The following is a 14569-nucleotide window of genomic DNA, read 5'->3' on the forward strand; positions in this document are numbered from 1 at the left end:
TAATTGCAACCAATAAACAACAGAATAGATAAGTCACTTGGTTTCAGAATCCTTCCCTACTTTAGGATTATCTTTTTTTTTCAAAAAATTCAAAATTATTGCATCTTCTTTCCCTTCAAGAAATTGATTCCTTTGTTGATTTGTTTTTGAAGTAATCAATACACCTCCATTCCCTCTGCCCGATTTAAAAGATGTATCAATCTTTTGAACCAATTCCTAAGAAGTCGAGGGTTATTAAAACTGACAAGCCAAGACCATTTTTATGCCCTGTTTGTACTAGAGGATTCGTTAGACAGGAACATTTGAAAAGACATCAAAGATCACACACAAGAGAAAGACCTTTCTTATGTATATTATGTGGTAGATGTTTTGCCAGAAAGGATCTGGTGATTAGACATCAACAGAAATTACATTCTGCATTCACCCAAGATAATAATTTTGATAAGATTATTGTTAATGTAGTAGGTAATACCCAAACCATCCTACCCACCTCAGGGAAATCTACAATTAATGGCGAAAATATAATATCTCAAACTCCTGCAGAAGTAATAGGAGATCAAAAAATCCCATCAATTCATGTCCAGGATACACTTCCACTACAAGAACCAACATTTATGCCAAACGAATTTCAAACTCCTGAACAAACAATTGATCCACAAAATATAGAACATTATTTCCCGCAAAAGAGAAGTTTTATGGAGGTATCTTCCACTAATCATTGGTTAGATCCTAATGTTGCTACAACTGCCCCAGCTTCAAAAAGACATGCATCATTTTCTGCTAGCACGGCATTTTCTTATGCTCCTAATGCAGGATCAAAAACAATCGAACCAATAAGCTTTAAACCCACTGTTTCAGAGGAGGGACCAATTCAAGTTAGCTTCTCAACACCCCAGTTCACAGGTGAACAAGTTGTAAATAAAGCAATTGAGGCAGGTTTGCTTGAGTTGGATCCTTTAGAATTGCCACCTAGTGCATCATCTGAACAATCTAAAGACTTGACTATAAATAACTCAGAATTTAACATGATCAGAAAATCACAATCCGAATCTATCAAGGATATTAATGCAATGTTTAGTAATAGTAGTGCGTTTTTGGCTAGTTTACCTTCTTTAGCGGACTTGGTTACGATCTCATCTACCAGTGGTGGTAATAATGGGTTTTCTAAAAACTTTTCGAAGGTGAACGTAAACCCATTTGATTACACAACAGAATTGTTGAATACTCAAAGTACAATGAGTACGAATACAGCCAACTCTCTATCTTCGACAGGAACAAATTATCTTAGTGAGATTGGGACAGACCCATGGTTGTCAGAATTTTTAGACCCAAAATATTTTCCAACAGACGCACAATTGAACCATATTGGGTTTATCGACAACAATTCTACGCCAAGTCCAAATGCTGAAAGAAGAGATTCATTAAGTGATCAAATTTTAGGTTTATTTACGTCCAGACAAATGGATCTTCATAACGGTACTAACGATTCATCTACTGGTAGTGATGAGGGGGACATTAAGGAAGAGCCCTTAACAATTAATTTTTCACATTCGTCTAGTTCGGAAACTTCAAATGTAAAGCCAATTATCCATCAGAATTCAAAACATTTCGAATTTTTCACTGAATCCCTAAGACAATATGTGATTACAGATAATGAACTGAATCAAACCAGTTTCCCATCCGTTAAAGAACTAAATGGTTACATTAAAATGTATGATGATCAATTTACGGAATATTATCCATTTGTCCATTTGTGTTCTATCGTCCCATCTGAAGAAAACTACCCCTTACTATTGTCCCTCGCAATGATTGGTGCGTTGTATACATTCCATTCGAGTCACTCCAAATTAATGTCGATGATCTGTAATGTACAAGTAAAGAAATACTTATTCAGAAATGAAATCCAAACTCCATTGTGGTTAATACAAACATTGGTTTTGTTGAGTTTTTATAATATTTTCAATAACAACATTCATATGACGAAACAAATGACTGCACAACTTACAACTTTATTGAATTTAATTCGTTCAAACAAGCTCAATTTGCCCTTGGAATTAAGCATGCAGCCACCAGTTCCTAATGATCAATATATGAAATTCGAAAATAATCCAGATGAAATAAAGTTAATGTATGATCGTTTAAGTTCTCCAGAACAGTCGAAAAAGAATTTTGATTATTTTATCTTAGCCCAACAACGAATTAGAATATGTCATATGGTACATTTATTGACCACCCTATATGGTGCTATGATTGGTGTTCAATATTCCCTTCATTCTATCGATCTTAAATGTGGTGTTCCAACTATTCATGAAGAATTGTATGAGTGTGCAAATTATCAAGAATGGGCTAACATGTTGCAGTATAAGTTAAAAATTAGGATTGACTCCAAATTTTCATTAATACAGTTATCTAACGGTGGTGAATTTTATCAATCATATTTAATGTATCTGTCCAACGGCTATAATGGTAGCATGAAGTTATCCCAGAAACCTGTTTCCAAATTGACCCTACTATCATTGATTATTTCGATCCATGAAAAGATATCTTTTGAGAGAAAATACGCGAAGGATAGAAATATGGATTGGAAGGTTAATTCTAGACCAATTATTGATTCCATGATCAAGCATTGGGAAGTTTTATACTTAAAGAGTGGGGGTACCTTAATCATGAATGATGCTGCATTACCCATCATAGATAATGATTCTATGTCGAGACTCATTGTTCCAATGTACTTTTTTATAAAAACAAGACGTTGTGTTGATTTCTCACAGATTGTAGGTAAAGTATGGATAAAGGACTGGTCTTCCATGAATAAACTTTTAGAAAATGTTGCTCAAGATTGGACCCATTTCCGTGAAGCAACAGAAGCTGCGTTGACTATGATAGAATCATGGATTAATATTGTAGCCTCGATTTATACCATTCCAAATGAAAAGAAGAAAAAATACGGTTACAAAACTCCAGTTTTCACAGTTACTTGCATTTTCACGTCTGTCTTAATGATCTCTGAATATTTAAAACATATTGAAGAATGGGCATCTCGCCAAAAAGACGATATACACATTTCTGAACTTTCAAAGATAGATAAATTACTCTATTTCAAGGCAGCCAATATCATGAAGAAGATTCAGGACGTGCTTCTCCCAAAAGACCATGACCAAATTAAGTCATCCTATGTTGAATTTTTGAAGTTACAAGCATCAGCATATGATCACTTAGATGGGTTATGGGATACCCCACCAACAATAGAAACTGATAGAATGGAGACTTTAACATTAATTCAAAAATTAAACCTTTCATCTAAAGCATTATATCTAGGTGTAAAAATATTAAGTGATGCACCTATTTGGCCAATTTCTCTTTTATTCGCTCATGCATTCCAAAGTAGAGCATTGTACAATGTGAGTAATGGTTCAATAGATGTTTAAAGGCAGCATTTTTCCACCTATATAGGTATCATTATTTAGAAAGCATTATTTAGAAAGCATTATTTATCTCATATATCATTTGTATAATTAAATAAAATAAGTATGAAATGCATCTATCAATTAAGTACAGATAGAGTGTTCTCTCAATATCTCTTATGTCTTGTAGGCATCGATTTAGCACAAGTTAGCGTTTACTAGTACCTTATTTCTTGTTTGTCTTTTGGTTAATTAAATTATTTTTGACCAGAAAATAGTTAAATATTATGACAGAAATTATGTGGGATCAATATATCTCGAATGTATTATGAAGTACGTTATAGTATGAAACAAATATTACGTAACAATCGTTTAACCAATAATCGTGTAGAGAATCTGAGATAGAGCTTCCCCCTCTAGTAGTCTCTGCAATTTTTAATTGTTTTAACTCGGACATTTTATAATACGATAATCGATCGGTCTCCTTTATTGTATATATTTTTACGTATCGTAGAATATTTGATATTCTTTATATATTATATTAAGAGTTTCCTTTTGAGCTGAAGCAGACATAGTGTGGTTAGACTTATATTCGTTCATTATTAAAGGTGTTAGGTATAGAGGTGAATGGTGTAGCTTAAGTTTTAATGTTAGGTAAGCAAAATATAATTGTTATATTTCTCTTATATTTGTAAGTGATTATTTGTATTGTATATAATTTATAGAACGAATAGAATCTAACTCAGAATGTAAGTTCAGAATTCTTTGTTTTTATATATATTTTTATTCCAATATCAATTGAGGTTCGAATTATGTTTTGTTTCATAATACGATTAACTTTGTTTCATAATGCCACATATTTTGTTTCATAATGCCACATATTTTGTTTCATTTTTTAACATGCTTCGTAATATATTTGAGATATCTCAATTTCACATAATTTCCGTCACCTTTTATATCATTTTCTTTAAAGATTTTATTTCCTCAATCACACCTTTCATCTCTGTTTAGTTTAACTCTTATCAATTTTTGACTCTTACCAATAACTGTGCTTAAAGGTTTTTCTTTACCTATTGAAATTAAGTGTGGTGTATATTACTCTTAACTTCTGACAAATCGTTTAGGAAACAATCGTTTAGGTAATAAGAAGAAACGAAACTTCGATAAAATAAATGATATATAAAGACAAAGAATTCTGAACTTACATTCTAAGTTAGATTCTGTTCGTTCTATAAATTATATACAATATAAATAATCACTTACAAATATAAGAGAAAGATAACAATTATATTTTGCTTACCTAACATTAAAACTTAAGCTACACCATTCACCTCTATACCTAACAACTTTAATAATGAACGAATATAAGTCTAACCACAGTATGTCTGCTTCAGCTCACTTACAAATATAAGAAAAGTATAACAATTATATTTGCTTTATTTTAAACACTAGTATTCAGTCTATACCTAGTCCTCTCTACCTAACACTGCAAATAATGAACGAATCAAGATCTAACTCTATTATGTCTGCTTCAGTACTGTTGAATATGTAGCGGCAGCACTAAAAAGGCTAACATTAGCTTAACCTAACTGAAAGTGAAGGTAGCTAATATAAGTAGAATTTAGAGTGTGCTGCACTGTCGTATATATAATAACACATGATATATACTGCATAATGTAGTATTCGTTCCCCCTACATTGGGTTTATTGGAGCTACATAGTCCAACGTTACTATGCACAAAAGATGAGCTGTTTAACAACAGCATGTTGACGTAGATTGGCAAGAGAGTAGATCCTAATAGAATTAGGATTGGGAACGATTGTCATTTCTATAAAGATTGCTTGTATAATTTCTATTCGTTAATCCATTACATAAAGTAGTATACAAGCTAATCCTATAAATATATAGATAGATACCCAGATATATCTCGAGGAGATAATATCTCTTTAATAAATGAAGTAATGTACAATGGGCATCTCATCGCAGGAAAAGTTTTCTTGAAGCGCATCGCGCGTTATCGGAAAAATATCTTCTAATAGTTTTTCCGATATTATAATATACATGTCACGTGATAATTAGTGACCACGTGATCCTTTTAGAACAGTTGCTATAGAACATACTTGTATGTTCTATCTGTTCATGAATTGTTACCATAATAAGTATCGCTACTTAATATTCCCACAACACAGCAACTCTGTTTAACAATAACATGTCTATCTCCCTGCCACAAAATATAATAAGCAAATCAAAATTTAACTCTACTATGTATACCTCAACTCTCTTGCCAATCTGTATTCACGTTAGACAGGTTAAGCTAGTGGTTACGTCCAAAAATGATGATAATTAACTTTTGCATAAGGTTCATCCTTAATTCAACTTATATCAATAAAAGAAGAAGCGGTGGCTCAATGGTAGAGCTTTCGACTCCAGTTAGATCCTGGAACTTCCAAGGAAATCAATGATTGCAATCGAAGGGTTGCAGGTTCAATTCCTGTCCGTTTCATCTTTATTTTTTTAGAACTATTTTTATAGGTTCCGGGTAAGTTTTGAAATCAGATGATTTCAAATTAAGTAAGCTGTCATCCCTAAAAGTTTCAATAAGTATTTGACCAATAAAGGTCATGATTAAGAATAAATTTTTCTTTAATATCACTAATTCACCATAGAAAACACTATTCATAATGGCTCAACCAACGAATACAAACATACCACAAGATACAGTAGAGACGGAGAGTACGTTATTATTAGCACGTGAAACGATACCCTATACTCCATCGCCACGTCCTATGAGTGGTAGATCCCAATCAACACCAGATTTATTCGATTCACTGAATTCAATTGGTCGTAGAGCTAGAAGTAGTACTGTGTCTAGTGTTGTTAGTACAAGTATCGAGATAGTGCAAGGACATTTAGATAAAAGGAAATTTATGTTTTTGTTAGCTATTAGTTTATTCATTTATTTAGCTTTTCTTGCAGCATTTGCTCCACGTACATCATTGGCAAGAGATTTTAGGAGATGGCATAACTCGAAATTGACTACATCTGAGGTCTACCGAATATTCTTAGATACATTACAGGAGGATAACTTCATTCACCACCATATGAAGAGTTATACAGAAATTGACAATGGTGCTGAAAGTCTTAATTATACTATGGGAGAAATGAAAATTCTTGGCTTTGAACCAAAGATCGAAACCTATTATCCATGGGTTACTTCACCGGAAGCCACTGATGTGCAACTAATAAAAGATGGAAAATATGTATTTAATGCATCATTGATAGAGGATTTCCCGTCTAAGCAAATTGAATCAGCCAAATTTAAGAAGGGATATCATGCTTATTCACCAAATGGTGAGGTAAAAAGTTCATATATATATTGTAATTATGGAACTCTAAACGATTATAAGACTCTCCTTGATCATAATATTCCGATAGAAGGTAAGATTCATATTTTAAGAGATGGTCTCATATCAACAGGCATGAAACTTAAAAATGCAGAATTATATGGAGCATCAAGTGCATTAATATATAATGATCCATATGACGATGGATTAGTTACAAAGAAGAATGGATTTAAGACATTTCCCGAGGGGCCTGCGAGAAATCCGAGCAGTATTAAGAGAGATTCAGTTGAGTATATGTTTGATTTCCCCGGTGACCCCACATCTCCAAACTTCCCTTCTAAATCTAAAGATATAGAAAGACTTTCACCAGCAGGAAAAATCCCTAGGATACCTTCTATACCGATATCTGCAAAGGAAATAAGACCGATTCTTCTTGAACTTAATGGAAAGGGTATTAAATTGGGAAATGGTGATATTGAAGGGTTTGATTATTTTTGTGGTCCATCTGACGATAAGGTACAAATAAATTTGCTTAACAAGCAGACACATTTTATTTCTGAGATAAATGACATCATTTTGGAAATACCAGGTATATTTTCAAGTGGAGATATAATCATTGCAAGTCATAGAGATTCATGGGTATACCCTGGTGGTGCTGCAAATCCAAGCAGTGGCAGCGCAATACTTCTAGAAATTGCGCGGGGGCTAAGTAAGTTGAGATCCAAGGGTTGGATACCTCTTCGAACGATAAAACTTGTAAGCTGGGATGGTGAATCTGCGGCAAAGATAGGATCCACAGAGTTTATCGAAGATTATGCTTCAGACTTGAAAAATAATGCATTGGCATATATTGACCTTGATAATGCTATTTCTGGGACAGAATTCCATTGTGCGGCTAATAAACTCATGGAGAACGCAATTATCATAGCTGCTAAGTCAACGAGCTTTAAAGGGAATGAAGAATGGACCTTATATGAAGAATGGAAAAATGAAACAGGTTCGAAGTATAAACAACTTTGTGATGATCCACCGTCATCCATTTTTCAAAGTCATTTAGGAATTAGTTCAGCGTCTTTCAAGTTTCGGAATAATATGAAAACAGATGCGATAAACCATGCAAATTCCTTCTTTGATTCCCACGAATGGATGGAACATTTTGTTGATCCGGATTTCAGGTTACATGGTACGCTTGCTTCCTTTTCAGGATTATTGACGCTAATGTTAGGTGAAAAAGAGTTGCATTTTTTTAGTATTCATCCTTATATGAAACAAGTCCACAAAAGAACGGTTGAATTGAATAGATTGATTAACGATATTTTCCCGCATGATAATGAGTTACATCATCTATCACAAACGGTTGAGGCTCGTCTTGGACTACTCGCCTGGCAAGATAGTGTTATTTTTGATAAAAAAGTTGAGAAACTTTATCAGGAATCTTTTACAGATATGCCAATTTGGTTTGGATTTAAAAAACTCAAATTATTTATATCTTTACAGAGAATGAATAAAAAATTGAGAAGTTTCGATAAATTGTTTGTAACCCACCTGGGATTAGATGACAGAGAATGGATGAAGCATTCTCTTCTTGCGCCCAATAAATATGATGGACTTACAGGGGATATCCTTCCTGGTGTCCATGAAGCGTTAGTGGATATGGATCGATCAAGAGTTTCCAAAGAATTGAATATCCTCCTGGAACAATTTGAGAACGTAAGAAAACTTCTTGCATGAGTACATTTTAATTATATATTATATATTCCAAACATATTAATCATTGAAAAGAAATAGTGGTAATTTTTATAAGATGTGCAACTTAAACTGATCAGTTTTTCCTAAAATTAATTGTTTTATGAAATAAAGTGAGTCAGATGGAGTGTCATTTTGGTACTATATCATATATATTCAACTGCACTTCTTAGTATAAAGAAAGTGGAACTCAAAGAACTTGTACTATGGATTGTTTTATTCACATGAATAATTCATAATACCTTAAGATATAATGTGACACAAGTGTATGTAACACAAAATAGTTGTAATTTTGGTATTAACCTAACATCACTTCTAAATTAGATTATCACTATTGTTTTTTTGTTTATTGTTTTGGTGTTCGTGGGGCATTTTCAAACTTGTTGAAAAAAGATTAAAAAAAAGATTATCTAAAAAATGTGGAATAAATAAAAATTTGTAATAACCTGTTATGATAAGAATAAAACGATAAACTACTAGGCAGCAAAACATGAAATTTTACCTGAAGCTCTGCCATCCGTTCATAATTAGATCGTTTATAATATATCAGTCCCATTGAATTAACGAAAGAATAATAGCAATTGAGAAGAAATAAATAATAAATAAGACGTTGCAAACTTCATACAAATAACCATAGCGTATTTGCATATTATGGTGAGTCATTAATCATGAATATTTTACATAAAATTGTGTCCCTATACATTTTGTAAATTATAGGATATGGGCATATCTATGGTTAGCTGTTGGATATTTTTATTAGTTATGGTGAGTTTGCTTAACCTCTGCATCTTGCCTCCTGTTATGAATCATGTGGCTCTTAACTAACTGTCCCGTTGCCAAGGCTGCACATAATGATAGCTCTGCCGCCATGACTGAGCACGCAACAATCTTAGCCAACAACCTAGCATTTTCACCTGGATTTTCCTGGTTGGGGCCACGAACACCCAATAGATCTAACATGGCACTTTGGGGTCCAAGGATTGTTCCACCACCAATTGTTCCAACCTCTATCGAAGGCATCGATACAGATATTTTCAAATTACCATCAACTTCATTCATTAACGTCAAGCAGTTCGAACTTTCGACATTTTGTGCTGGGTCTTGACCTACTGCTATAAAAATTGCAGTCAATGTATTAGCTGCATGTGCATTAAACCCCCCAACAGAACCAGCCATTGCAGACCCAATAAGGTTCTTACATATATTGAGTTCAGCAAGTGTTGCAGGATCACATTTAAGAACTTTTGAGACAACATCACCAGGAATAATTGCCTCAGCATAAACACTTTTCCCTCTCCCTTCTATCCAATTTATTGCAGCAGGTTTCTTATCAGTACAATAATTACCAGATAATGATATAACCTCCATATCTTCAAACCCATACTCCTCTATCATCATTGATAAAGAATTTTCCACACCTTTAGATATCATATTCATCCCCATCGCATCCCCGGTAGTAGTCATAAACCTGATGAATAACAAATCGCCTGCTAATGCGGTTTTAGTATGTTGCAACCTCGCAAAACGAGATGTCGAGTTGAAGGCCTTTATTATCTTTTCCTGTCCTTCTGGAGAATCCAGCCATAATTTACAGGCACCTGATCTTAATAGTGAAGGGAAACGTACACAAGGTCCTCTAGTCATGCCGTCTCTTGTGAGAATAGTATTCGCCCCACCACCGGCATTTATTGCCTTACACCCCCGAGTAGCAGACGCTACAAGACATCCTTCTGTTGTTGCCATAGGGATATGATATGACTTACCATCGATGAGTAGCGGCCCCATTACCCCTAGGGGTAAAGGCATATAACCAACTACATTTTCACAACAGGAACCAAATACACGATCATAATCGTAATCTTGATAGGGTACATTTGATGTATTCAAGGAAGGTGACTTTGCCAACGCAGATATTGCTTCTCGACGTATCTTAACGGCTCTTAGTCGGTCATCTAATGCTTTCTCTAAAGAATAAAGAGGTAGTTTCTTTGCTATAACCATATTAGCGATTTCAGTGTTTCGTAAATCTTTTAGCTTACCTTCGTTCATCAACTTGACACAACTATCTAATGTTCTTGCTGCTGGAGACAAAGATTCGCTCTCGCTACTTGTACTACTTTCATCTTCACTTATGGTGAGGGAAAACGTCTTTGGACTTGAGGTTTTTGTAAAATCTGATGAATGTAATGATCGTGTAAGAGATAATGGATTATTATTAATAGTATCCAATTTAGCCCCCTTTCTGTTTCTAATCAACTGTGAAATGGTGGCATCAGAATGAATTTTTGCAACTCTTAACAAGTAAACATTTGTTGTAATACTTATTAGGCAAATAATAAATATAACTTTACTAATAAATTTATCAGAAATAGCAAATCCCAGAGTTTTAAATATTAAAATTGTTATATTTTCGGAATTAGTTTGTTCTTTCAATGACTGATAATAGAATGTTGGGAGGACCGATATTATAATGTCTCTATTTGGAATTGGTAAATGGTTACTATGACTTGAAAGTAAAATTTCTGGTAAAACAGTTGGACGGAAACTTAAAAGAACAGATTTAACGGTATTAAAAGTCCACCTTAAATTAATATTATATATGTTAATACCGACTAATAAAAAAATAATTGATAATTTACCTATGCGTATCATTGCGTTTGATTTAAAAAAGGAAAGTTTCTGTAGACCAATCTTTTCATCAATTGCATCCGATTCAATGGTTACATTGCATTCTTCTTCCAATGTTTGTCTGATCATAGTAGATCTGTTAATAATTTTTATCTCCAACTTTAAGCATAATATTGATGAATAAAAAGTTGCTGTTAGGAGGAGATCATAAAATAAAATAAATATTAGTAATACTAAACAATTAACCATTTGGGTAGAGTTTTTAAATGATAAAATAGCGAAAACAGCTAAAATAGATAGACCAAGATAAAATCTGATTAATTGTGAAGAGACATCAACAAACGCATCATGAATTATCTTATCTACTGTAATTCTCCTGGATATATTTAAAGTACCATATCTCTTGATAACATAATCACTAAATTTTATCTTATCTCTAAAACCTACAATTACGAAAAAGAATGGCAATGTTTGGAATAGTACTAGAGTTGTTGTTGGTCTTTTCATAATATACAACATCGTGAAGGAAGCGAGAAAGAAAGCACATGCAGAATTTATGAGTGTGGTTAAGGATAACCAAAACCGTGATCCTTTCTTCTTCATTTGTCGAAACAAGTCCAGTACTGTTCCAAAGACCATGGTATAAGAGACCAGTAGTAAAGTGATGTCAGTTTGTTCCAAATTATTTTGTATGGTGATACTGTGTAAAAATGTTAATATATGATTCTTTAATTGTCGTAGATAATTCTTTGTAGCCCCCATCTCCCAGACAAGTTCATTGTTAATGCCCAAATATTCGTCAGGTTGAAAAAGAGAATCTGTTAGAATACATGCACTAGAGTTTGTCTCTGAAATAATGCCAGAGAGTTGGGGAGTCGTTTCTATTGTTGTCTTATCTTGGAATGTGTAATTGTACACGTAATAATGTTTCAAATTTGAATAAGTTTCCAGTTCCGAATAGCTTAATCCTTTCCAATCGTTCAACTTGTTAGAATGGTAGTAGTGTGTAGAATCTTTCAATAAGCCAATTTGATCAAAATCGATAGGATCTACGGTATTTTTAAATATAACCTCCCATTCTTTGAAATAATAATGCATCACAGACAAATATGCGATGGATGAAACCAACAACGACATCATTACAACTTCTATTGGGTGTCTCGCGGACAATCTTGCTAGATATGCCAACGGATTAACCGCCTGGTTATATGCAGTTAGAGTTGTCATTATACTTTAGTGGATCTGCCAAGCAACAAAATAAACAAAGGTTGTAACAAATGTTTAGCTCTAGAGAATCATCTAACTCGAACACTACTCTCCCAAATGGTAATAAGTACGAGTACTGACCTATAGGGGAAACAATTACTCTAGTTATCCAGATATGTTCTCAAGTTCCTTCAAGTTATATCTCCAATGCTGGACTTTCGGCGGCTTTTTTTCCTTCTCCAACTTTGCCTTCGAAAGTGACTCCTCTTTGTTCTTTCGTTCTCCCACGCGGTGAATAAAAGAAATTAATCCTGCTGAACTACAAATTGTAGTGGCATCGCCTGATTTTCGAACAACATTTAAACGGTATATATCAAATATAGTATTGAGATTCAAGTCCACCAAACCATCAACTGTATCCTGTTGAAGCTTCTACTGTAAAAAATTGTAAAATTGCTAGTTTTCTTTACGTATATTTTATATAAGAATAATGGCTAGATATGAAATTAATCGTCTTCAAAACTGAGAAAAAACTCCAACCTGAGAAAGTTAATAACGAATATCAAAGGTCAGTAGAACAGCAGTAGCTATTCTTTTCTTTTTCCAAGAAAATCTAATAGGTCTGATATAATCTCTGGACCTTCTTATTTCATAGAGACAAGCTTAACATCGAAAGTCAATTCAGAGTTAGCTGGAATACCAGGTAGAGCTTGTTTACCGTAAGCGTATGGAGCTGGGATGACGATTCTACGTTCACCACCAACAGCCATGCCAGCAACACCAATGTCCCAGCCCTTGATGACTTCACCTTGACCCAACTTGAAAGCAAATGGCTTACCGCTTGTGTTTTTGTCAAAGACTTTACCGTTCTTTAACTTTCCGATATATCTCATACCAATTCTGGAACCTTTCTTAGCTAGTTGACCTTTACCACTGATACGGTCTTCAACGACGATACCACCAGCTAGAGTCTTAGCCTTTGGCTTTGCTTCTTCTTTCTTCTTGGTTGGACCTTCTTCTAAGTCCTTCTTGAATTCGACCTTCTTGGACTTCTTAGCCTTCTTAGTTAGCTTTTCTTCTTCTTCTTCAGATTCTTTTTCTTCTTCAGCCTCTTGCTTTCTCTTATTTTGCTTCTTGTTCTTCTTTTGTTTTTCTTCAGCAACTAATTCTTCAATACGACCTTCGATATCGCTAGCATCTTCCAAGTCATCTAGTTCATCACTTAACTGTTCGTCATCTAGATCTTCAATTTCTTCATCTTCATCATTAATTAGATCTTCTAAGTTGTCCTCATCGTCGTAGTCTTCTTCATCTTCTTCATCAGAATCTAGACCTTCGATAGGAGTGTCAAATGGATGCTTGATGTAGTTACCAGACAAAGAGACTGTGTAGGAACCAGTAACAACAAATTGGATATCTTCTTCTGGAGCAATAGTGATATCCAAAGATTGTTGGAAACCAGTTTCTGGAGATAGAGTAACCAGGACACATTCTTCAAACTCATCGTCAATTTCTTCTTCTTCACCTTCTTCACCTTCTTCATCTTCATGATCATGGTCGTGCTTGTGATCATGCTTCTTACCCTTCTTAGACTTTGGCTTTTCTTCTTCTTCTTCTTCTTCTTCTTCTTCTTCTTCTTCGTCATCATCGTAGTCATACAAGTCATAATCTGGGTTTCTCTTGATCATTCTCAAAGTGGATGGCTTCTTTTCATCATCAAAAGCTTCTGGGTCAATAGCAGCCATAGTCAAATGGATAGTGACTGGCATGTCTAGACCAATAGCTGGAGTTGGGTCATATGGTTCCACATTGATACTGTAAGTGGCTAGGGGTAGCATATCGGCCATTTTGGATTATATTATTTGATTGTTTTAATTCGACAGAACGTTGTAGTTACAAAACTGTAATTTCTGAAAATAGAAATTCTAAACTTTCAAACAACTACACAAAAGAAATGTGCATAATATATATTATATTGTATTTATACTTAAAGTAGAAGCTCATCTCTTTTTTCTTTTTAAATTAATGAAAACGAAAAATTTTCAGGCCCCAAATTTTCAGAATTTCACATCGTGGGGCCGCACAGAAAATGATAGACCCCCTCTCTCCTTCCAAAACGGTAAAGAAAAAGAAAAGGGTATTACAAGTAACTACTGGATAGAATAAAACAAGATGATTGATTAGATTATTCACTACAAACAGCAAGATATAAATCAATTTGAAATTTTTTTAAATTGAATT

At 34.0% G+C, this 14569-nt stretch overlaps 4 protein-coding genes and 1 non-coding gene across 5 annotated transcripts; 3 read left to right on the plus strand and 2 right to left on the minus strand.

Annotated features, from left to right (window-relative positions):
* Positions 1-191: 191 nt before the first annotated feature.
* RSF2 (Rsf2p) lies at positions 192-3428 on the plus strand (the record flags this gene model as incomplete). Its single annotated transcript, XM_041552416.1, has 1 exon — positions 192-3428. The coding sequence occupies one exon, from the start codon at positions 192-194 to the stop codon at positions 3426-3428; it is 3237 nt and encodes a 1078-aa protein (XP_041408350.1).
* Positions 3429-5798: 2370 nt separating this feature from the next.
* KABA2_10S00682 lies at positions 5799-5907 on the plus strand. The gene is made up of 2 exons: positions 5799-5835; positions 5871-5907. It is a non-coding gene; the product is annotated as a tRNA-Trp (tRNA).
* Positions 5908-6085: 178 nt separating this feature from the next.
* On the plus strand, positions 6086-8479 carry VPS70 (putative zinc metalloprotease; the record flags this gene model as incomplete). The annotated part of the gene is made up of 1 exon (XM_041552417.1): positions 6086-8479. One exon carries the CDS (start codon positions 6086-6088, stop codon positions 8477-8479), a length of 2394 nt encoding a protein of 797 aa, XP_041408351.1.
* Positions 8480-9250: 771 nt separating this feature from the next.
* HMG2 (hydroxymethylglutaryl-CoA reductase (NADPH) HMG2) lies at positions 9251-12349 on the minus strand (the record flags this gene model as incomplete). The annotated part of the gene is made up of 1 exon (XM_041552418.1): positions 9251-12349. The coding sequence occupies one exon, from the start codon at positions 12347-12349 to the stop codon at positions 9251-9253; it is 3099 nt and encodes a 1032-aa protein (XP_041408352.1).
* A 623-nt stretch (positions 12350-12972) lies between these two features.
* On the minus strand, positions 12973-14175 carry FPR4 (peptidylprolyl isomerase FPR4; the record flags this gene model as incomplete). The annotated part of the gene is made up of 1 exon (XM_041552419.1): positions 12973-14175. One exon carries the CDS (start codon positions 14173-14175, stop codon positions 12973-12975), a length of 1203 nt encoding a protein of 400 aa, XP_041408353.1.
* Positions 14176-14569: the final 394 nt, after the last annotated feature.

Source organism: Maudiozyma barnettii, assembly GCF_903064755.1.
Source record: "Maudiozyma barnettii strain CLIB 1767 genome assembly, contig: KABA2_10, whole genome shotgun sequence".
Taxonomy (NCBI): Eukaryota; Fungi; Ascomycota; class Saccharomycetes; order Saccharomycetales; family Saccharomycetaceae; genus Maudiozyma; species Maudiozyma barnettii.